Source organism: Larus michahellis, chromosome Z (assembly GCF_964199755.1).
Source record: "Larus michahellis chromosome Z, bLarMic1.1, whole genome shotgun sequence".
Taxonomy (NCBI): Eukaryota; Metazoa; Chordata; class Aves; order Charadriiformes; family Laridae; genus Larus; species Larus michahellis.
Window position 1 is genome coordinate 55,694,413 of NC_133930.1, and position 23,644 is coordinate 55,718,056.

General features: G+C 45.4%; 2 protein-coding genes across 3 annotated transcripts in view; one reads left to right on the top strand and one right to left on the bottom strand.

The window, feature by feature from the left end:
• Positions 1-565: 565 nt before the first annotated feature.
• On the top strand, positions 566-8,741 carry NIPSNAP3A (nipsnap homolog 3A). Its single transcript, XM_074569114.1, has 6 exons — positions 566-692; positions 2,127-2,334; positions 4,247-4,408; positions 7,087-7,236; positions 7,617-7,703; positions 7,814-8,741. Exons 1-6 carry the CDS (start codon positions 618-620, stop codon positions 7,888-7,890), a joined length of 759 nt encoding a protein of 252 aa, XP_074425215.1. The 5' UTR covers positions 566-617; the 3' UTR covers positions 7,891-8,741.
• Positions 8,742-10,344: 1,603 nt separating this feature from the next.
• ABCA1 (ATP binding cassette subfamily A member 1) overlaps positions 10,345-23,644 on the bottom strand; it is a 100,193-nt gene continuing 86,893 nt past the window's right edge. For both annotated transcript variants that reach the window (XM_074569115.1, XM_074569116.1), the window contains exons 39-50: positions 23,454-23,598; positions 22,069-22,192; positions 21,312-21,441; positions 21,054-21,174; positions 20,808-20,870; positions 20,235-20,341; positions 19,656-19,797; positions 18,277-18,411; positions 14,656-14,759; positions 14,435-14,527; positions 14,020-14,263; positions 10,345-13,819 (exon numbers count right to left, since the gene is read on the bottom strand). In XM_074569115.1, the coding sequence (XP_074425216.1) occupies positions 13,679-13,819; positions 14,020-14,263; positions 14,435-14,527; positions 14,656-14,759; positions 18,277-18,411; positions 19,656-19,797; positions 20,235-20,341; positions 20,808-20,870; positions 21,054-21,174; positions 21,312-21,441; positions 22,069-22,192; positions 23,454-23,598 (1,549 nt within the window). In that variant the 3' untranslated portion in view covers positions 10,345-13,678. The remainder of the gene's footprint in view (positions 13,820-14,019; positions 14,264-14,434; positions 14,528-14,655; positions 14,760-18,276; positions 18,412-19,655; positions 19,798-20,234; positions 20,342-20,807; positions 20,871-21,053; positions 21,175-21,311; positions 21,442-22,068; positions 22,193-23,453; positions 23,599-23,644) is intronic.

The following is a 23,644-nucleotide window of genomic DNA, read 5'->3' on the forward strand; positions in this document are numbered from 1 at the left end:
TCATTGTGGAGGTGGTCGTGACACAGGGCGTAGGCCTTTCTGACCTTGTCAGCACCTCAGCTGATGATGGCCCATCATCCACATCATCATCCATTGACTGGCCTTCACATCCAGAGCCTCGGACCTGTTGTACAGAGGCACTTTGGAAGGTGAAGTAGACATGGAGGGGGTTCACCTGCTGCCCTGAGCAGGTGGACTTGCCCCCATTGACTCCTTCCTACTGCCTTCTGCCTGGTGGGGGAAGGATACAGGATCCCCATGATCTTGGATTTCTCCTGGTGGTTGTTCCCATTTCATCCACCCACCCATCCATCCACCCAACCGTTCACTCATCTGTCCACTCATCTATCCATCTGTCCATCCGTCCGTCCATCCATCCACCCACCCATCCGTCCATCCATCCACCCACCCACCCCATCCCACTCCCGCGCAACGAAAAACAGGAATCCCACGCCCTCCGCGGCGGTTCAGTTCGCTGCTGACCCACGCCGGGGGACGGGCTGCCGAGACCGCCCCAACGGCCGCCCCGCCCCCGGGCCGTCCGTCTGCCCGCCCGCCCTCCCACGCAACCGACGGCGTCCCGCCGCGCTCGCCTTCCGCCCGGCTTGCCGCTCGCCATGCTGCCCCCGGGGGCGCTCCGCCGGCCCCTCGCCGCCGCCGCCCGCCTGGCCCGGGCCGGGGCCCGCTCTCAGGTACCGAACGGGCGCTGCGGGGGGAGCCGAGCGCGGCGGCGGCGGCGGGGCTGCGGTGCAGGCCGCGGGGGCGGTGGGCGGGTGGGCGTCGTTTGGCCCTGAAGGGCGTGGTTTTGACCAGAGGGGGCGTGGTTTAGGTCGGAGGGGGCGTGGTTTGGGCCAGAGGGGGCGTGGCTTGTGCCGGGGGGGCAGGGCGTGGGGCGGGCGGTGCCCGGCGGCCCCGGCCGTGGCTGGAGCCCACGGGGCTGTCGCTGTCGTTGTCGTGACAACCTCTTCAAGGGGCCTGTTTGCAAGCGCCGGCACGCCGCGTGCTGAGCGTCGGCCCCGGGACTTCTCCAGAACCGTGCGACATGTTCTTTGTGCGGGAGGGTGGCCCTGCCGCCGTCCAGCGACTGCTTGAGTGTCAGAAAACGTCTCGGCATCTCTTTTCCTGCAGAAATTCGGCACTGGACGTGCCGCTGACAGACGACTGCTGTCGTGACAGCCCGCCATAAGTGATGTTCATTCAGCATCCTGTGGGCGCTTAGAAACTGAAAACGCTAAGTGAAGCTGTGACACATAGCAACCAAAACTAGATGTGTAATACTCCGAGGGGTCGCTGGGAAACAAGACCTTTGGTTTTGACCATCAGTGGCCGTCGGCGGCCATTTTGTGGCGTGAGCTGTACAGTACGCGTGCCTGCTGACGCTCGTGGAATAAGTCACGTCCAAAATCCACCCTGCAGCCACCTCTTTGCAAATACAGGCTAAGGCCAAAGGTTTGGTTTGGCCTTCGTTTTTCTGGTTTTATTTGAGAGGTGAGTGGCACCATTCCAGGTTAGTGAGGCAGTTGCAAAAGTTAGCATATTCCGGGACTTGGGAAGCAGCCAGTGAAGGGCGAGGATGCGCACTTTAGCAAAGGAATCCATCTTTTCCCGAGCGTTGGTATCTTTTTTCTTTCTTTTGCCAACAACGTGTTATTTGCTAATACTGGTTTAAGATTTTAATTAGAAAACATTCCAGGAGCGTGAGTTGAGTTGGTCGGGTAAGGGCAACGCAGGCTGACGTTGATATTGCCCCTGTGACGCATCAGTGGCATCAGCAGGCTCGCCTCTGAGTAGCGTGTTTAGCCGACTCTCTTTTTATTACCTTGACTTTTTGCATCCTGCTGCTGGTTTCTTGAGGAAAGAGTATGAGAAAAGGAAAATCCTGCTTTGTTATGGGTTAATAATTAAACAACTGAGTGTGACAAGTAAAAGACACGTCACGGTCTGTTGCACTGCCAAAAGGAGTTGCATGAAATAATGCACATTGGAGCTTTTTACTCCCTCTTCCAGCCCCCAGTAAAAAAAATGGCATCTATAGAGTTTCACTGTTCTTTAAAAAGTCTAGAAATTAGGCAGAAGATGGGTTTCTGGCTTGAGAATTAGTTATTTTTCTTAATATTTTCTCACAGGTACTCGCATCCCTTGCTACAGGGCCCAGACAAAATAATAGCATTTTCTACGAAATCCGCACATATGACATTAAGCCGTCAAAGATGAAGGAGTTTGTGGAAATGGTCAACAAGTACTTTCATCTTCGCACAGCTCACTCGGAGCTGGTGGGATTCTGGTCTGTGGAGCTGGGAGCGATGAATAAGGTTGTCCACGTTTGGAAGTACGGTATGCTCAGCATCCCTTTGCGCTGCTCTGCTATCTCTGTGCTCCCTGTCTCCTAGGCAAGAAGGCAAAGAGAATGCTTGCCAGGCTTTTATTTGTTGCTCTTACTGTAAGAAAATGTAAAAAAAAAAATTGGTTCCTGTACTGATTACTGAAAAGAACACTGCAGAGCCCGTCAGGACAATTTTGAGATGTTGGGATGAGAGAGTTAGAACTGTTCTTAAACAGCGGTCTCTGCTCAAAACAGGTATAATAGAGGAATTGCAGCAGAGTGCTGCAGTTCATGGTAAATATTTCAATTTAGGGCCAGTTCCTGAATCACAAATGTCTTCAGAATTTCAAAATGGATTGAAAAAAGGTTGAGGCCTCCTTAGTAGTACAATACGTGTAAGTGCAGATAATCTATGTGCCGTTTCAGTATGTCTATAAGCACGTATAATTGTTCTCAGGTTTTAGTTCAGTGTAACTGTTCTCTCCCCTACAACAAACGAGGACGCAGTTTGCATGCTTAAACTGCTTCTGCAGCTGGACTGCGCTGGGGTCGGAAGCCACTCCAGCCACCCCAATGTCCCAAGCGCATGAAGCGTTTCGTTGCTGCTTCAGCCTTGGTAGCAACAGGCTTTTTTTGCAGTATAATCAACTTTTGACGTTGTTGGAGTCAGCACTGACCTGGACAGTGCTGGTGAGCCAAGAAAAGCTACAATTGGTGATAAATTAGGTGTGCTGGCTGTGCACCCCAAGCCTGAGGGAAATTGATGCTTGGGTTACGGACACTGGTATCATTTCTTTCTATACCTGCAGCAGTCCAGGGTATATCTGTATGCTGAGATAGAGGGGGTTTATTTCTGAAGTCCTCGGTCTGCTCATGAAATCTGGCATGGTCACAGTACCTTTTTAGAATAAAGAGTCACCCCTGTTTTCCTGGAGGAGTGAAGGGACCAGCCATCTGTGGACAGGAATATTATGAGTTTACGTCCATCTATGGTTTATAAATTGTCCTGCTTCTCAGAACTTTTTTGCCTTGTTCTTTCTCTAAAAAAAAAAACCACCCCATTTTTAGAATTCTGTGAGAAAATTTTAAAATGAAAAACTAAGGAAAAACTTTAGAACTTTTATTTGTTTCCCAATGGTGTTTGCCTGTGTAAGGTACCACATCTTTTCTCCTTGATTCATCAGACCTCTGCTTGTATCTTTTTAATAATTAAAAATAATTGGTATATTTTTCTCTTGGTCCCGAGATACGATATTTCTCAAGGTTCTTCCCATTCTCAGGTGCTGGATTTTTCTCTTATATTATTGAAAGTTGTCTGAATAAACGTACTGCTTAGGATGCCACTGCAGCCTAACCAGTTGAAGTTCAGGCACTCTTAATTCAGTGGATTTGTGGAAAAGGTCTGGATTTTGGGTATCTAGTAACTTTTTATGTAGCTGAACAAAAAAACATGACTTCTACACTTGTAATTTTAATGTCATTTTATATAGACCAAAACTCATGTTTTTCTTCATTTTCTCTTGGTAGGCTAATATTCCTTCTGAATTTTCTTTCACACTTCACTTCCTTATCCACTGTGCTTTCTCCGAATCTCCTCAGTAACTGTTGCCACATCCAGGAGTCCCTGCGGGTGCCATATATGAATCTTTCTTAACAGTAACATCGTTTAACTTTTTAATAAACTTTCTTGGAAAATGTGGTTTAGCTTGAAACCATTTAAATCTGAGAGCTAAAGAAAAGATTTTTGCAGAATTTAGAGGAAACTTACCACATCTTCTTCAAGCTAATATGCTGTATAAAAAGATCAATTTCAACCTTATGTAAGTGCATCTTGCCTCCTTGTAATTATACATTTTGATTACGTGTGATGTGACATTAAATGCAATTTTCATAGGGTTTGGGTTTTTTTTTCCTTTCTTACAGAGAATTTTGCCCAAAGAACAGCAGTCCGGCATGCACTAGCCAATGACAACGACTGGCAGGGAAAATTCATCTCCGCAGCTCTCCCCTTGATGGAAAAGCAGCACAATGAGGTTGCTTATCTGGTACCCTGGTGTCAGCTTGGGAAGCCTCCAAAAGAAGGGGGTGAGCTTATCTTCTCTTTTGATGATTAAAGTTACTGATGCTGACGGACTAACAAAACATGGCTTAAAGTTTAAATGAGGTATTCCATGGTTTTATAACCCTTTATGTAACAAGTGCATGTACATACACCCATGCGAAAGAGGTGACATAACAGATGAGGGACAAAGTTTTTAAGAAGGATTTTACACTAACTTACATCACTAACTGACTAGAGCGTTGATTGTTAAGGTTGTAAAGAGACGTGTGAATAGCCTAAATGAACATGCGAAATGGCAACGCCGTAGTAGTGGTCAGAGCAGTCTTCCTGGACTTGCTTTGTCATCTACCTGGACTTGAGCAAAGCATTTGACACTGTCCCACATAACGTCCTTGTCTCTAAATTGGAGAGGCATGGATTTGACAGATGGACCACTTGGTGCATAAGGAACTATCTGGACAGTCACACTCAAAGAGTTGCAGTCAATGGCTCGATGTCCAAGTGGTGACCAGTGATGAGTGGTGTCCCTCAGGGGTTGGTGCTAGGATAGGTACTATTTAACATATTTGTTGGTGACATGGACAGTGGGATTGAGTGCACCCTCAGCAAATTTGCCAACACCACCAAACTGTGTGGAGCAGTCGACACGCTGGAGGGAAGGGGTGCCATCCAGAGGGACCTGGACAGGCTTGAGAGGCGGGCCCATGCAGGCCTCATGAAGTTCAGCAAGGCCAAGTGCAGGGTCCTGCAGGTGGGTTGGGGCAGTCCCAGGCACAAATACAGGTTGGGTGGAGAATGGCTTCAGAGCAGCCCTGAGGAGAAGGACTTGAGGGTGTTGGTGGATGAGAAGCTTGACATGAGCTGGCAGTGTGCACTCACGGCCCAGAAAGCCAACTGTATCCTGGGCTGCATCAAGAGAAATGTGGACAGCAGGGCAAGGGAGGTGATTCTGCCCCCCTACTCTGCTCTCATGAGACCCCGCCTGGAGTACTGCATCCAGCTCTTGAGCCCCCAACATAAAAAGGACATGGACCTGTTGTATTGGATCCAGAGGAGGGCCATGAAGATGGTGAGAGGGCTGGAGCACATATGCTATGAGGACAGACTGAGAGAGTTGGGGTTGTTCAGCCTGGAGAAGAGAAGACGCTGGGGAGACCTTACAGCGGCCTTCCAGTATCTGAAGGGGGCCTACAGGAAAGCTGGAGAGGGACTTTTTACAAGGGCACTTAGTGGTAGCACGAGTGGTAATGGCTTCAAACTGCAAGAGGGTGGATTTAGATTAGCTATCAGGAAGAAATTCTTTACCGTGAGGGTGGTGAGGCACTGGAACAGGTTGCCCAGAGAAGTTGTGGATGCCCCATCCCTGGAAGTGTCCAGGGTCAGGTTGGATGGGGCTTTGAGCAACCTGGTCTAGTGGGAGGTGTCCCTGCCCAAACCATTCTATGATTCTATGATCTATCACTGAGAGGGCACTTTCTGGAGACACTGAAGACAATGATTATTCTCTTTCACAGAGGTTTTTCCTCTTTTATCAATTTGCTTTGATGTTACTGCTTCTTTTGCATGACGGTTTTGAATAAAACCAAAAATAATCCCTACTTTTTACAGATACAGGCAAGTCAAGCATACTTTGTAACAATCATTAGATTAGGTGTAGTTGTCCTGTCCTGATGTATTTTAATTCTCTCTGTAGCAAATGTGGTATTAATAATATTGACTGTTACCCAATTTATGAACATTTGCAGACTTTGTTTCCTGGAGTGATGTCAAACTGGCCTTGCTTTAGCCCTCAGCATGTGCATACATAGAGTAATCCTTGTTCTTTGTTCCCCTGTGATCCTGAATGTCATGCTGTTAACAGGTCAATTTGAAAGCAGTCCAGTTTTCTTTTAAAACTGGAGAGCTGACTTTTCAAACACGTTGTTCCCATTTTAGTTTATCTCCAGCCCATTGCTGGAGAATGAGACCAGATGTACATTGCCATGTGGCAAGTGTCTAGCTTTCCATTAAAGTGTCAGTGACTGTAATCTAGAGTAACTACCTGAACGGAAAGGAGACAGATAATGTGTCTTGAAGCAGGACTAGAGTTTTTCAGCAAAAGATGCCATTTTTCTACAAAGAAGGGAGATACAGGAGAAGAGCTCTGTTTGGCGGAGCAGAGCTGCTGAACTAGTCCTGTTCTGTTGGTCATGCCTTTAGATCTTGCTGTGACCAACTGCCAGGAGTCAAAGGGGGTTTGTAATGTCATAGACCACTTCAATGCCAGAAAACACCACCAGTCTTAGGAAAGGCGACCTTGCATCATTCAATCAGCTATCCAAATCCTGCAAACATGTACAAGTATTTGCAATTGCTGCAAAGCAGTGTCAATCATCTCCCCAAATTTCCAGGCAACACTGGAAATTGGTAAACTGGGCTTTGTGTGAGGTCTTTGGTTCCTCACCATCCCTGGTACTTACATTTGCACTTGAACTAGCTCCAGTTAGCGAGCCGCTTGGTGTGCTCTCGTGGGCCCCTGGGTGCTGTGAGATGTTGTACAAGCTGGGATGAAGGGGCAGTTTCATGTGCTGCTGACCCCAAATGGCAGGGAACTGCAGTACTGGTTTCACGATAAATACATTATGGCCATGACACACGGTTTGAGAACTAGCATGTTAATTTGTGTTTCCTTCCTTGAGGCCACCTTTTCCTTTTCTTCCAGGAGTATATGAATGGGTTACCTTCCAGATGAAGCCTGGTGGGCCAGCACTGTGGGGGGAAGCGTTTCGAGCTGCTATCAATGCTCACATCAACACAGGCTACACCAAGCTGATTGGTGTTTTCCACACAGAGTATGGATTACTTAACACAGGTATTGCTCAATTTCCGATACAGACTTTGGCATGAGAAGGGGCAGAGGGAGAGGGGCAAGCCCCTGTCTTGGATCAGGATTGGCTGGCTTGATGAAAATGTCGGTGTGGATCACCAAAGTCCTGTAAACAGTCCTTGAACCCAGCTTTGTGTGTTGGGTTACAGGCTTAAGCCAGGTGCTGCTATCTTAAAAGCCTCTCAGCTCTGATGTTGAAGAGTCAAAGCTTTTAAAGGCTCAGCAAAGGATCATCCCACCCCTTAGTGGAGAATTGTTTCTGCTAACTGCAAGGCATCTAATGGGTGAAGAGAGAGTGCTAGGACTTACAGTACATGTTGTATTGCAGCATAACAGCATTCAGCTGACTATTTGTGTTTTCTCAGTCCACGTGATCTGGTGGAATGAGAGCCCAGATCACCGGGCAGCGGGAAGGCACAGTGCCCATGAAGACGCCAGAGTGGTAGCAGCTGGTAAGAGATGATGGATCCAGAGAACTCACTAGCCTCAGCTGCATGCATGCTGAGAAAAATATTATTTCCGATTGTATTACTGTCTTAATTAAATATGCATTTAATTTCAGTGCGGGACAGCGTCAGATTCTTGGAGTCCCAGAAAAATATGCTCCTGATTCCGCTGCAGTGCTCGCCGCTGAAGTAACCTTCTAAAGGATGCAACTGACGGGAGAAAGGACAAGATGGAAGTGCTGTCAGCAAGTGCCATCACATGGATCATCATACCCTCTTGAACTGAGCCAACTGTTCTTCAGTTTACAATAAATGGATGCAAAACGCTGATTGCTAGCAACATAAATCAGTAAAATTTTGCACCCTGATAGCAACTGCTAAACGGAAGTTTATAGTGATGTTCCTATCTCCCCAGGAAAAAGAACTTGAGCCATGTCACTTATGGCATGAACCACCCTTCACCTATCTTTTATTTTAACCTCTCAGTTCCTAATGCTTTTCTGCATAGCTAGATCACTTACCAAACCTTCCATTGTCCTTCTCCGACCCTACAGCTCAGGGCTGGTATCAATTTCATAACGTACTTTTGTGACTCTTGTAGTTATCACATCATACTGGTTTAAGAAGGAATGCACCCACATACCTGTTACCCAGTTACATTTTAATCAGACTTCTCACTGGGATGCTGCATATTAATTCTGAGCAATGTAGAACGTCAGTATGGCCAGAACTGCCCTAGGAGCACCTGCAGTGAAGCTGGTCAGGTAGTGGGTCCCAGTGAACTCTGCCACAGGAAGAGCATTTATTCCTCTGTTATAGTTCACTTCAGCCCTTTCCTTTTTTGTTCAGTAAATGCTTCCTCAAAACTGTGGATTAGACACATAATGCTTTGCCTTATGTATTTTAGTATTTCTTAGGGTGCTGAAATTGGATTAGCCCTTCTTCAACTGTGCGGTCAAACTCAGCTGATCAACACGTCCTTACATTCTTTGAAATACTTTTTGCCAGACTGTTAAAAGCCAAATAAATTTGGATAAAGCGTGATTTTTTTTTTTAGCATTTACAGCTCAAGCTCTTGTTTTAAACAGTGAAATGATAAACCCCGTTCCCCACATGAAGCGTTCAGCAGATCAACAACAGTCTGGTACCAGTTGCTTTAGAGGCAGTAGAGTGAATAGCAGCAGGGCAGAGGGCACGTCAAGTCAAACTTGGGTGCGCAGTGGTATGGAGCACCCTCTTCTGCAATGTAGAGGTCACTAACTGGCAGAGCACTTGGGAGGCTTTTCCACAGGTTAATCACTGGCTTGCAATAAGCACTTGATTTCACAACCCTACTGAAGTATCTGCATGCAGTCTGCCTCATGATGATTATTGCTTCCCTGAAGTGCATTAAGGTCTCATGGAAGGCACTAAAAAAATCAGCTGTAGGCTATTATGCTTGTGTCAAAGGAGCATGGATGGGATGCAGCTGCTGTATTAAGGGAGGCAGCTTTAGCACTCTTGGGTGGAACAACCACTACTTCAGAAACCACTGTCTTAAAAAGTTTATTTGTAAAATATAAATGGCTGATAAACTATCACTATTAGTTGATTGAGAATGTTGGGCTTTATGGCAGTTAACTCCAAGAAGGACCTTTTTTTCTTAGTAACAAGAACATCGGCTGAAAAATGGGACAGGGAATTAATAGGACAATTTTTGCATTCAGGTGGGGAAAAAAAAAAGTTGTTTTATTGTTTACCAGAAAAAAAAAATAATAGAGTAAGTATACCAAACCCATTTTTTTTTTCAGTAAAACTATTTCCTTGTCATCAGCATTGAGAGTAAACAATATAAAGAGAGTAAAAAATTAGAGGCATGCTTTATCCCAAAGTTTGTTGTCCTCTAACAAGAGATTTATAAATCAAGCACAGTCGCCAAAGCACCAGCTGGGCAATAGATTGAAACAGAAAACCCAGGATGTTTTAATTGGCTTCTAATCTCAAGATGAACTTCCTTAATGAGTGTAACTTCAAGAACTGGTTGGATTCTGGAACTTAACTGGTTGACAGTGGGACTATAGGCAGTAGGAAGGTAAAATTTTAAAATCAGTTTTCCTTTGAGCAATCAGACCATTATTCTGCTTTCATTTGTAAAATGTTGTTCAAAATCGACATAGTATTAACATGAGTGATATTCCTGTAATTTGATACTAGCTCAGTTTAGGGTATTTCAGATTCTTTATACTCCAACATAACATTTTGCTTTGTCAGTGAAAACAAGTATAGGGTATTTTTAGCAAAGAGGAGGAACAATTATCAATAGTTGCAGCTTTCTGCATCCCTCTAATGGAAATATTCAGAGGCAGGTACCAGACTTGGGATTTTGAGGTAAATTTGTTACGCTCTGCAGCTGGATTTGACAGTTACACTGAGCACTTTTTTCAGGGTTTGCTGGAGACCTTTCCATTTACTAACTTTAGAAGCTTAAAATAGCACTTGCCTCTCAAGCCTTGTCTCACCTCACTTACCTGAAAATAGTACGTGGCTCATGCCAATTTGTAGAGATACTGGAACTTGTATTGAAGTTCACAACAAAACACGACAAAACAAGAGCTGCTAACAGCACTCCTCCAAAGAACATATGCAAAAATGACACTTTGAAGACCAATGGTGCTATAACAGCTTTATTTTTTACTTAATGCAAGGCAATTAGAGTGCCTTTTAATACTTCACATAACAGTTATTAGCAAATACAAATATATATACTTTTTTTTTTGCTTTTAATGAAAATGTCCATTTAAGGATTTAACTTAGAAATTTCAGTTATGAAATCTCTCTAGATTTTTGCAAAGTTAACAGATATTCCAGTGCAAAAATAGATCCCATTACAGATAGCATAAAGTGCTTGGAATGAAGGACCAACTATAATTCAGGAGGGAAGGATAAGCACAAAGTGGTGGTTTAACCATGGGGAAAATACAACTCCTTACTAAAATACAGCTGTACTACAAAGAGGGATGCAACATATCGATAGTGATAAAGTTTAAAATAAGTTAACACCTCAGTGCAGTTTCATTATCAAGAGTGGTTCATATACTGTATGTGACCCTAGAGTGATTTTTTTCCCCAACACACGCTTAAGAGAGTAAATTAGTGGCTGTCTGAACTTATTCCATGACAAATTTTCACGTGAGGGTTGCATTATGCTGTCTGTTCAGTGCAAACAAGACAGATCAGCGCTATGAAATAGTTCAGTTTACATCCATGTTTACGGTAACATTTTGTCACAGATAGCAGACTCTGTATAAGCAGGACATTCACAGGGCAATAAGAATCAAGAGTCTCTTTTTGGTGGGCTAAGGAAAGAGTGTTACGATCAAACTGTTGTTTCCTGCTAAATTAATCATTTACATGAGCAGTTACAAAGAGCAAACCACAGCCCCTTCAGGACCAAATCTGCATCCTCCTAGAACTCGTTCCAGTTCTGCACGCACTACTTTGGTGCAATGCAAAACTTAAGCCCTTCGCTTCGGTGACTTAATGCTGATTTGTAATAGTGATTTTTAGCAGTGGTAAGCCTTCAATACATGCTATTTGTTTTCAATGATACCGCGACATACCTGCAGCCTGTTACAGAAAACTCATGGCTGTAGCTCAGCTGTTTAGTAGTTTTTCTGCACCTGGAAGTCTGGTGTATTGATCACCCTGTAACTCATCCCCATAGGGTGATGATGCCATAAAGGTAATGACAAAGCATGTTTTAAGTGAGGTATACCAATCCCCATTACACTCCTTTCTCAATCCCCTTAGCAATGTATTATACAGATAAAAAAAAAAAAAGTATGAAAAAGGCACTTCAGCAGAGCACGTAGTAAGCTCTTACTTCATCCCAAGGCAGGACATAGCAGGATCTGGGAACTTGTGCTAAATACTTAACTGTTTGTGTATTAAAAATGCTGAATTGGTCAGTGTTACCAAGCATACCTGGAAATATGTAATCAGCCTTCCTCAGGCTCATGCCAGCCTTTTCACTGTTTGTTGAGCTGCTATGGGCATTCACAGAAGAAAATGGTCCGTGATTGATTCATGGCTGAGTAGCATCAAGAACTAGTGCAGAACCTGAATGGGTATTTAAGGTGGAGGCATGACATACAGGAATAGCCCAGGAACTGCACTTGGGTTCAAACCACATTACTGAACCTATTTCTGAATGTAAAAGCAAGACAGAGGGGCCTGTAAGTGTATTAATGGAAGCATCCTCTCCTATGACTGTTGTACAATGTGAACAAGAATTGGTTGTTCTTACCATATATCATCCATCCCCTCTAGTATTATTCTGGCTTTGTAAAACTTTGTTGCACTTGTAAAAATTATTGACTGATGTAGCGCTACTATTTTGAACCATCTTGTTCTTGAAGGGGATTTTTACTGAAGCATTTGCACAGCACTGGAACAGGGTGCCCACAGAGGTTGTAGACTCTCCGTCTCCGGAGACATTCAAAACCCGCCTGGAAGCGTTTCTGTGCAACCTGCTCTAGGTGAACCTGCTTTGGCAGGGGGGTTGGACTGCATGATCTCCAGAGGTCCCTCCCTTCCAACCCCCACCATTCTGTGATTCTGTCACATGTGTAATAAAGGTGTATTCTCCAGTTAGGGATCACCTAATGACTGAAACTACACTGCACAACAGAAGCAGAAACTTACACATTAATCTAACGCTATATCAGTTTCCAAACGGGAAAAATTTAGGTGAACAACTTGCAGTAATTGCAGATAGCAGCTGATTACTAGAGTCTGGAACTTGGTCAGATCATGAATGTAGCTATTGCTGAATGGATAGAACGAGAGCATAGCATTGCAGGCATAACGTAAAGAAATACTGTGGCTACAAAGATCAACTGAAAGCACTTTCAATCCCTAATTATGCTACCTACCTATTTAAAGTCATAAATAATACTGTTAAAAAAAAAAATCTACATCTCATTTCTAGTTTTATCTGGCAAAGCCAGAAATGGCAACATGCTTGTGCTAAGCAATAACTTCAGATGATGGGTACCTTTCTGGTGCAAAGCAGGGGTTAAAGAGCAGATATTACATATCTGAGTGTCATCTCATGATTTAGAATTTGCTCTTGGCATTAGCAGCTTGTACAACTACTGAGTTTGCTGCTGTGGTCTAAACCCTAGGTCTGCTTCTCACCCACTTCCTCCTACTAGGTGTTCATGCAGCTGCTGCAGTACCTCAAAGGAGCAGGAGAGTACTTAGCTACACAAAAACCTAGTCGAGTAGGTTATTGGTTGTGATGCTGGTGGGACAATCCTGTGCATTTGCAGGGTTCACAGTTCTGCATATCACCACTTACTGATGGAGATGCATGGATATGATGGCCTGTCTCTTGCCATCCCATCTGCAAGTACTGCTTTGTGGCCCCAGATTTGTCACCAACAGACCTGCACCAGTCTAGGAAACGCAGCTGGTCAGGTAAGTTTTCACAACCTAAGGCTACAACACTGGTGGTGATGCTTCTTGCCACTGACTGTCTTGGTGCATTCATTGCCAGCAATGGATGTAGCACCAGGAAATTCCCACTCCTGACACGATTGTTTTAAAAGACTAAAACGTTCATGTCTAAAATATCTATAAATAACCACTGGCCATGATTCCTCGATGAACTATTTTTGCAACCCTAGTAAAAACATACTGTACAGGACAAAATACAGTATGGTTGAAAGCCCACAGCATCTGATGGGTGCTTTACCACAGCTTCAGAGTTATACTGTAATGAGCTAAGTTCAAGTCTTTCACTTGAGAACAGTACAAGACGACTCCACGAGGCACTGCCCCTGTAAAGGAATTTTGTTTTCATTGCATTGAATTGCATTGCATTGAATGGTTATCAGTAGAGTGTCCAGTTTCTCTTCCTCTAGCTTCTTCTTTGGGAGTATCCTATCCCAGGAAAAGGAAGTTCGCATTCTGCTCATCATTTCTTTGCTGAAATTGGCTCACACACAACTTTCTTTTACCTTCTCATCTTGCAGGAAGGAATTAAGGATTGCAATGTCTACCACAGTCTGGTTTTTGTGCAATGACAGGTCCTTAGTGTGGTCGTCGTCGCTTTGGTCCTTAGCAAAATTTACAAATACCTACAAGAAAAAAAAAGGTCATGTCACACATCTCCCCGGATTTTCATTAATTCAGGGCATTTTATACACTGGACTTCCTGAACTAGTCCTGCAGTTCAGTTCTCTTTGCTGAAATGACCTTAAAAGATAGGTCCAGTAAATTGGTGGATTTATTGCTAACTCTGCACAAAGAAGCTTTTGACAGGCTACTAAAAGCTTACTTGGTCAAGTGTGGTCTGAGAAACGGAGTAGTCTTCTATGTGGAGTCTCTTTTTGTTCTGGGAGAGAATACTGAATATTCTGGCCAGGGAGGATGGTGAAGAGGGAAGCTGGTACTGCAGCATATTCCGATGCTTTTCCTTCAGGACACTTCCAGGGAACGCATGCCCAAAGAACTCCTCAACAGGCTTCAGGTCTGGGTTTGCCCCTGCAATTCTCACCACTATGGTGTAACCATCTCCAAACCTGTAAACAAGAGGGCCAGCACAGTAGTTATGTGCCTCTGAAAGTGAAGTGCAACTTAAAATCCAGCAGCATTTCCCATAGCCAGAATAGTAATGTGAATGCTGCATGAGGAACGAAGTCTGACGAAAAATGCAGACAGCTCTGTGGTGTAAGTGAAAAGAAAATATCTACCTGTTCTTTAGATGCTGGACGCTGCCCAGACACCTGAATCGCCCATTGACCATTATCGCCATTCGAGTACACAAGGCTTCACATTCTTCCATGCTGTAAGGCAGAAGTAAGTCCATCAGCACCGCAAGCAGCAGCGAAGGGCAGAGCATACAAGCAGAGTTTAGCATCCAGCGCTGGTAGACATAAAAGCCAGAGCACGATACAACTGGGCTGCTACTTGCCTGTGAGATGTGAGCACCACTGATCTCCCCTCTTTGATTACACTCAGAGCACAGTTCCACAAGAAACGACGTGCTTTGGGATCCATCCCTGTTGTTGGCTCATCCTGCAGAATATAAACAAAAACAGATTACACTATTACATTCTACTGACAAATACCTCATCTCTGAAATGACCTGTCCAACCTGGTTATGCATACTGGAAATGTTGAAAATAAGCAAGTTTGATCCATTTTTTAAAATAAGAAAATAATTTATGCTCCAAATATTGAATTAGCAAACATCTTTTTCAGAACTGAGAAGTACTGCTTATTCTGCAATTATAAGATGTTGAAATGTCCAGTTCTAAAATAAGTTAAAGTCAATTAGCTTGTTTAAATAGAGCACTAGACGGCTTTCTCCTGCACTATGAACTTTAGTAGTCCTAAGGTTTGTCCTCGATTTTAATCTAACGAATCCTGAAGTATTTATTTCTAATTTTCATTGCCATCATGGAAACGTGGTGGGAAGACACACACAAGTGGAGTGCTGTAATTGATGGCTACCAGCTTTTCAGAAGAGATAGGCAAGGGAAGAGAGGTGGGGGGGTGGCCCTCTATGTTAGGGGCGGTTTTGAATGTCTAGAACTCAATAGTGTGAATGACAGTGTTGAGTGTGTATGGATAAAAATCAAGGGGAAGGCCAACAAGGCAGATATCGTGATGGGAGTTTGTTATAGACCCCCTAATCAGGATGTAGAAACCGATGAAGTATTCTATAAGCGGCTGGCAGAGGTCTCGCGATCATCTGCCCTTGTTCTTGTGGGGGATTTCAACTTCCCGGATGTCCGCTGGGAATACTACACAGCAGAGAGGGAACAGTCCCGGAGGTTCCTGGAGTGTGTGGAAGACAACTTCCTAACACAGCTGGTGAAGGAACCTACTAGGGGAAGTGCCCTACTGGACCTACTGTTTGTTAACAGAGAAGGTCTTGTGGGGGATGTAAAGGTTGGAGGTCGTCTTGGGCAGAGTGACCATGAAATGATAGAGTTTTCAATTCTTGGTGAAGGGAGGCGGGGAGCCAGCAGAACTGCCACCTTGGATTTCCGAAGGGCAGACTTTAGCCTGTTTAGGAGCATGGTTGAGAGTGTCCCTTGGGAGGCAGTTTTGAAGAGCAAAGGTGCCCAGGAAAGCTGGTCATACTTCAAGCAGGTGCTCTTAGAAGCACAGGAGAAGGCCATCCCCATGTCCCGAAAGATGAGCCGACGGGGAAGAAGGCCAGCCTGGCTAAATAGAGAGCTTTGGCTGGACCTCAGGAAAAAAAGGAAGGCTTACATTCTCTGGAAAAGGGGCTTAGCAACTTATGAGGATTATCAAGATATAACAAAGCTATGCAGGGGGAAGATTAGAAGGGCCAAAGCTCAATCAGAACTCAGCTTGGCCACTGCAGTTACAGACAACAAGAAGAGATTTTTCCCGTATATCAACAGAAAAAGGAAAACTAGGGAAAATATAGGTCCACTGATGAATGAGATGGCTGCCCTAGTGGTGGAAGACACAGAGAAGGCAGAGTTACTGAATGCCTTCTTTTCTTCGGTCTTCACTGATAAAGCCGTCCCTCACGCATCCCATACCCTGGCGGCAAGGGGGAAGGTCTGGAGAGAGGAAGATTTTCCCTTAGTTGAGGAGGACCGGGTCAGAGACCACTTGGCCAAGCTGGACATTCATAAATCCATGGGCCCTGACGGGATGCACCCGCGAGTGCTGAGAGAGCTGGCAGATGTTATCACTAGACCACTCTCCACTGTCTTTGCAAGGTCATGGGGAACAGGAGAGGTGCCTGAGGACTGGAGGAAGGCTGACATCACTCCAATCTTCAAAAAAGGCAAGAAGGAGGACCCAGGGAACTACAGGCCGGTTAGCCTCACCTCTGTCCCTGGGAAGGTAATGGAGTGACTCATTCTGGATGTCGTCTCCAAACACGTTGAGGAACAGGAAGTTATTGGAAGTGGTCAGCATGGATTTACCAAGGGCAAATCATGCCTGACCAATCTGATAGCTTTCTATGATGTTATAACGGGTTGGCTGGATGAGGGGAGAGCCGTAGATGTCATCTACCTTGACCTTAGCAAGGCTTTTGACACTGTCTCCCATAACATCCTCATTAGGAAGCTGAGGAAGTATGGGCTAGACGAGGTGACAGTGAGGTGGATCGAGAGCTGGCTGAGTGACAGAACTCAGAGGGTTGTGATCAGCGGCACAGAGTCCAGTTGGAGGCCTGTAACCAGTGGTGTCCCTCAGGGGTCAATACTTGGTCCAATTTTGTTCAATATATTCATTAATGACCTAGATGAGGGGACAGAGTGTATCCTCAGCAAGTTTGCTGATGATACCAAGCTGGGAGGGGTGGCCGACACTCCAGAGGGCCGTGCTGCCATCCAGCGTGACCTGGACAGGCTGGAGAGCTGGGCAGAGAAGAACCTAATGAGGTTCAACAAAAGCAAGTGTAGGGTCCTGCACCTGGGAAGGAAGAATGCCAAACACCAGTATAGGTTAGGGGCGGACATGCTGGGAAGCAGCTCTGAGGAGAAGGACCTGGGGGTCCTGGTAGACAGCAAATTATCCATGAGCCAGCAGTGTGCCCTTGTTGCCAAGAAGGCCAATGGCATCCTGGGCTGCATAGGGAAGACTGTGGCCAGTAGGTCGAGGGAGGTCATTCTCCCCCTCTACTCTGCACTGGTGAGGCCACAACTGGAATACTGTGTCCAGTTTTGGGCTCCCCAGTTCAAGAGGGACAGGGAACTACTGGAGCGAGTCCAGCGAAGGGCAACCAAGATGATTATGGGACTGGAGCACCTCCCTTATGAGGAAAGGCTGAAAGAGCTGGGACTCTTTAGCCTGGAGAAGAGAAGGTTGAGGGGGGACCTGATTAATGCTTACAAGTATCTAAAGGGTGGGTTTAAGGAGGACGGAGCCAGGCTCTTTTCAGTGGTTCCCAGCGACAGGACAAGGGGCAATGGGCACAAGCTAGAACATAGGAAGTTCCGTTCAAATACATGGAAAAACTTCTTTACGGTGAGGGTGACAGAGCGCTGGAACAGGCTGCCCAGGGAGGTTGTGGAGTCCCCTTCTCTGGAGATTTTCAAGACCCGCCTGGATGCAGCCCTGAGGGATGTGCTTTAGGCAATCCTGCTCTAGCAGGGGAGTTGGACTAGATGATCTCTAGACGTCCCTTCCAACTCTGAAGATTCCGTGATTCCGTGATTCATTGAATTATTAAAAAACACAGGACTGATTCTCCTGCATAGGAAGATTCACTTGTGTCCAGCAGGAAGGCTGTTATTTTTTTGTACGTACAGTATCTTTGCAGCAATACTACAGGTGAAGATGCTACACAGCTGGCAGTTTGGCATCATGTTTGAGACCTCTGTTTCCCCTGTGATTTTTCAGATTTAGAAGCCGAGACACACATTATAGCTTGCACCTACATTTAAACAGTGAATCTTTATTTCTGTGTGCTGTTTGCTCATGTTTAAGTGATTGATGTATTTGACCATTAGTTGGCTGGGAAACATCTAGTGTTCATTTGAACCTGACTCTTCTGTTTTCCAAGGAAAACGTTAATAAAGAAAGGTTGCAGACTTACCAGGAACACCACAGGTGGCCCTCCAATGAGGGCAATGGCTGTGGAGAGCTTGCGCCTGTTTCCTCCACTGTAATTCCCAGCATATTTTTCTCCGTATTTCACAAGGCCCAGTTTCCGAATTGCCCACTCACCAACCTACAAAAGACAGCACAAAACCACCTTGAATCAAGCACACCAACACCTACACAACAAGATTTTCCTTATGACTGTTGTCTTTAAAAACATTTTTCAGAAGGGCCACTCATGGTAGGATCTCATGTGGCATGGATATGGGTTTTTAAACACCCTGTTCACCTCTAGATGAGGATATATGCAATGGTGCCCCTGGAAGGCCAGAAAAACCAAATGGCTGCAGCCAGTGAGCATCAGCCGAGCCATGTTAACCACCGGTGTGGTGCTCTTAGCAGCACTGGCTTTAGCTAGCTTTCCAGTTGCTGTGGGCTTGCAGCAGGCACACGGTCACTACTGACACACAGCAATCCCCCTGTTGTGCATCTTAGCCCTTCAGGCAGACGGGAAGGACCTGGTTTATAACTCAGGAGTACTACTACTGAAGACAATAGGAGGCAATGTTGCCCTGGAGACTAAAAAGTGTTAGGGGGAAGAGATTCAGCTACTACTCGGATCATACCCAGAACTGGGTCCCTTTTTATATGGGGTTGGTGGGAACACCACACAGAGGAACTCACGGTCACCTTCAAAGGAGCTTGCCGTTTTCACCCATCATCACTACTCCCATAGAGGGATTCGAGCTACCTGGTTATACCCTGGACACTAGATCTGGCCCTATCCAAAGCACTGGGAACAGATGTCATCTTCCTACCTACAGGACACACAGTGAAAACTGCTAACTCAAGGAAACAGCACTGAGAAGGGTGCTGTATGGTACCAGCAGCTGTCATTAATTGCTTAGAGACTCTTAGTGTAACCCCATTTCTGAATGCTGAAATAGCAGCACTTTAATGATGCAGTGTGATCAATTGGAAAGATGTAACAGCCAGCATGAGGCTTCCATTAAGCTGTAGAGTGCTTGCGCCCTGGGACTTTGAAGAATTAACTCTTGACAGCAGGTGAGGTTCTGCAAAACCTGCAGCTCCACAACCCTTAAACTCTTAGATGAAAGAAGTCACTCAGTGGAGAAGTGCATCCACTGTGAGAACGCAGGACCCAAAGTATCTGCCCTTCGATTTGGTAGCCTTTTCTAAGCAGCACTGAAAAACCACAGCAACTTTAGTTTGACTTGGAAGGAAAGGGGGACAAGATTTCACCGTACAGTAATTTCAGCAGCTTCATGTCATGGCATTGCATGTGTTGCAGGGAGGGTGTATGCAAGCAGGAACAGCTGGTCACTGGGGTGAGCTCTATGGTGTTTCATTTACCTTGCAGACTTCTTTCTCTGGAACACCTCTCAGAAGCGCGAAGAACTCCAAGTGCTCTCGCCCTGTCAGCAGTTCATTAACAGCATCGAACTGTGGGCAGTAGCCCATGTTCTGATGGACTTCTTGGATGTTGGACAAAATACTGTGAAAGAAAAAAAACCCCTTTGTTAGGATTTCAGAAGTACACACTGCTATTATTTTAGGTGTTAAAAAGGAGGAAAGTGAAACAGTGGTTTTGGAATCACTGAACTAACAAAACCAACAGGATCCTAGAAGTCCGTCTTGGCTAAATTCTTTTTTCTCTCTCACCATCCCCCCAGCTCTTTTGTTAAACATGACATTTAAACACATGAGGGCAGTTATTCAGAAGTGACTACCAGACTAAATTTTCCTAAGCCACGTAAGTGCTTTACCAGACTCAGCAAAGGGCTGACACAGGTGCCAGGAGTTCAAAAAAGGGAAAAGTGGGGCAGCGTTTAGACTTGATGGAAGCGGAACAAAGACTGCGAAAGCTGGAGGAAAAAGCAGCAAAAGAACCTGTTCTGACACAAAGCAGAGGAAAGATGCATGGTCTTTCACCTGTTTCCTTTGAGGAAAGCTTCTCCTCCTGTCACATCTGTATCACCAGTTAGCATCTTAAAAGTGGATGACTTGCCAGCACCATTTACCCCCAGGAGTCCAAAGCACTGGGGATACAAAAGAGCAGATGAGCACAGTGTATCTGAGAACGGGATTCGGCTGCATCATTTTCAGCACTGACAAGACGAGAAGGAGCAAACTTGACTCTCAGGACAGCTGGAGGGACTCTTCAATGCAGTTTCAGGAAAAAAATTCTGGACTTTCATTTTAAGTATAAATCTTTAGGCCATGAAAATGAATGAACTGTGGTGTCAACCTGGTGCACTGCCAACACAGCATACCTGTGCCAAACCCTGGAAGGTACCAGAGTTTGGCCTCTGGTCCCAGACACAGAGTTCAGTATCTTTTTCAAAGGCAGAGAGACACAGAATCAGAAACTGCTTCAACTTCCAGGCAATTTCCCTTGAGGTAACTTGAACATCATCTGTTTCTGATCTTACCTTATCCTTTGCTGTCTATTGCTCTTAAATACTGCAGTAATAGCAAAGCAATGAATTTGACAAATAAGCTTACCTCTCCAGGGGGGATTCCAACACAGATCCTATCAACTGCTGGCTTTCGCTTCATTCTGTAAATCTGAAAACAGAAGAAAAAGAATGAGAAGGACAAGGTCAAGAAGAACTGTAATTGGAGCCATACATATTCAACACTACAAACACAGTCTGGTTTTGACCCCACTAAATTCCTCTGAATGAGGCTTCTGGTGAACTGCATGGTCTTGTGCCAACAAATCTTAGGAATGCAGAACTTTTCTCTCACCTTGGTTAGCTCCTTGATTTCCAAGATGTCACTCTGTCCTCCTCCACTAATTATCCTCTGTCTCTCTCTGGTTACATCCTCATCTTCATCATTCACAGGAGGCAGCTTGGCATAGACAGGCCTGGAGAGAGCAACATGAGCAACAAAGCCTTAGCAGAAGATGCCAGGACCTCCACAGTTAATATTCTCCCCACTTCACAGGGGACACCAATGAAAACTTGACCTGCCTGCAGTACTGAAATAGAGCAGATAACCTACCTGGGTTTGATGAAGAATCTGTACTGGATGAGCACTGTGATGAGGAAAAAGACAACGCCCTCTACTGCCATGGCGAAGAGGTTCCTTCCCACCAGGTCCCATGACAGAGGAGACACAAAACGGTTTTCTCCTGACAAAACGAGATGAAGAGCAAGGTCATCTTTTCAGAGAAATGAGAGTGGGCTAGCATTTCTTCCTGCAGAGCTCACATAGTTGGGCACCAGGGCAACTGGAGAGCAGCCAGTGGGAGGAGGGAAGCGATAGACCACACAAGGGGCTAGCTGTGGCTGTGTGCACATTTCTTACTGTAGCAAAGTTGGGACCCGGGCCCAGAGAATTCAGTTTGCCAAAGAAGAGCTGGCCTACCTTCCCAAAAGGTTAGTGAAGCACAGAAAGAGTGACTCATGCCTGGCATTTGCATCCCGGAAAAAAAAATTCCAGCTTTCCAGGATGTCAGCCACTCCTTACACTTGGCCTAATGATCCTCTCCATACAGTTGGCTTTATGCATTTTTATTTAATAACTCTAATTTAACTCAAAACTCTGGGAATCTATCTGCCAGGCTCTCTTCAATCCTTGTAACAACCTAAAGAGGACAGCTGTGGAGACCCGCCGGTTTTGATCAGATATGTGCTGCAAATTGTGAATTTTCAGTTCCTGAAAAGTCGGAGGAGTGAAGGATGCTCATTTGGAGCAGACTCAAGCTTTCCCTGTTCAGTTCAAGCCACTGTCCCTGTGACAACAAAATTTCACTTACCAAACCTTTCCAGAGCATCAGCCATAGCCTGGTTTTTCACCATGTCAATGAGTCCCCGACCCAGGCAGAAGTGGGGGAAGATGAGGAAGACAGACTTCAGGATGTCATTGATGTTGTTCAGCTTCTGTTAATAAAAAATCAAGTGCTAGTGAGCCATCTAAGCAGAAAGCAGCCACCACCTGCCAAGTGTAACCCATGTTGTGATTCACCCCCTCCCTCCCCCAACACTGCAACCCCACAGAATTTCAAGGATTAGAAATGCTCTCCCAAGAGCCAGTGCCACGGCTCCTCTGGACAGTCAGTATTGTTGCATTGCTCAAGATGCTATTAATACAAGCAAACTGTACCAAAGGAGAGATTCGTCCAAACACTCAGTCTAAAATGCAGTGTCTGTAAATGATTACATGCAGAAAGCCTAGAGGCTGAGAAGACAGGAAAGTTGTGCTTGCACAAACTGGTTATCTCAGTGGCTGTGGATATCCCCTTCCTATCCCATATTAGAGGCTCTAACCCTTTTCTTTTCTTGCCTTTCAGTTGGCTTAGCCCATGGACTGGGCTGACAACAGCCTGAGGAAAGACCCCTGTTCTGCCAGGCACTTATGTTCAAGCACATGCATTGTTTTTCCTGAGCTAAAACAGGCCTTGTAATAAAAGGAACCATCATCAAGGACTGCCTCCTTATGCCCACAGGCAGTGGTACAATCAACAGGTAACTCTCACAGGGTCTCCTCAACCTCCTCCCACAAGGAACGCTTCACACCAGTGTGGGTCACACAGGGCCCTCTAAGACATCTTGTATTGCATATAGGCATGAGAGGAACTTGCACCTTCCCCAGTAGGTATCTGGCTTTGGAAAACTGAAGCGAGGTGTCTAAGTTCCTAATACAGTTAGAGAGGTATCTACCACAGGAGGCAAAACTGAGAGCAACTAAATGCCTGAAAGCTTGAAATGGCCTGTAGTAGATAGAAATTGCCCCTTATGAAGAACATGCAGGAAATTTCATTTGGTCATATGAAGTATTTTTTTTTTTGCCCTAAGGGTGATTGAGAAGTGGAAGAGGTTGCCTAGAGAGACTGTGGAGTCTCTATTCCTGCAAATGTTCAAAACCTAATGGCCCTCAGCAACCTGCTCTAGCTGACCCTACTCAGAGGTTGGACCAGACAATCTCAGGAGGTCCCCTCCCACCTTAACTATTCTGTGAACATTGCTGAGGTGGGTTTTAACGCATTTCCATCAGAATCTGTGTTTGAACTGCTGCAGTAGCTAATAGGTACAGGCCGGGGGCTAGCCCTTCTGGAGAATTAGCTGCTAAAGGCAACAGAGCACCAACATGGAACTAGATCATATCAGCGCAAGACAGCGAGGAGCTTCTGGGGAAACATACGTTGTTGGTGAAGAGCTCCAGGACAAAGGTGGCCACGCTACCATTGATGCCAATGAAGAGGTTCACGCTGGTCAGCACAACATATGCTGTGCTGGGGATTTTGAACACAAAGGAGGCTGGATACATGAGAGGGGTGATGGACCACCTGGCAAGAGAAAAGGCAGCAACATCAGGTAAGCACCTTCCAAGTC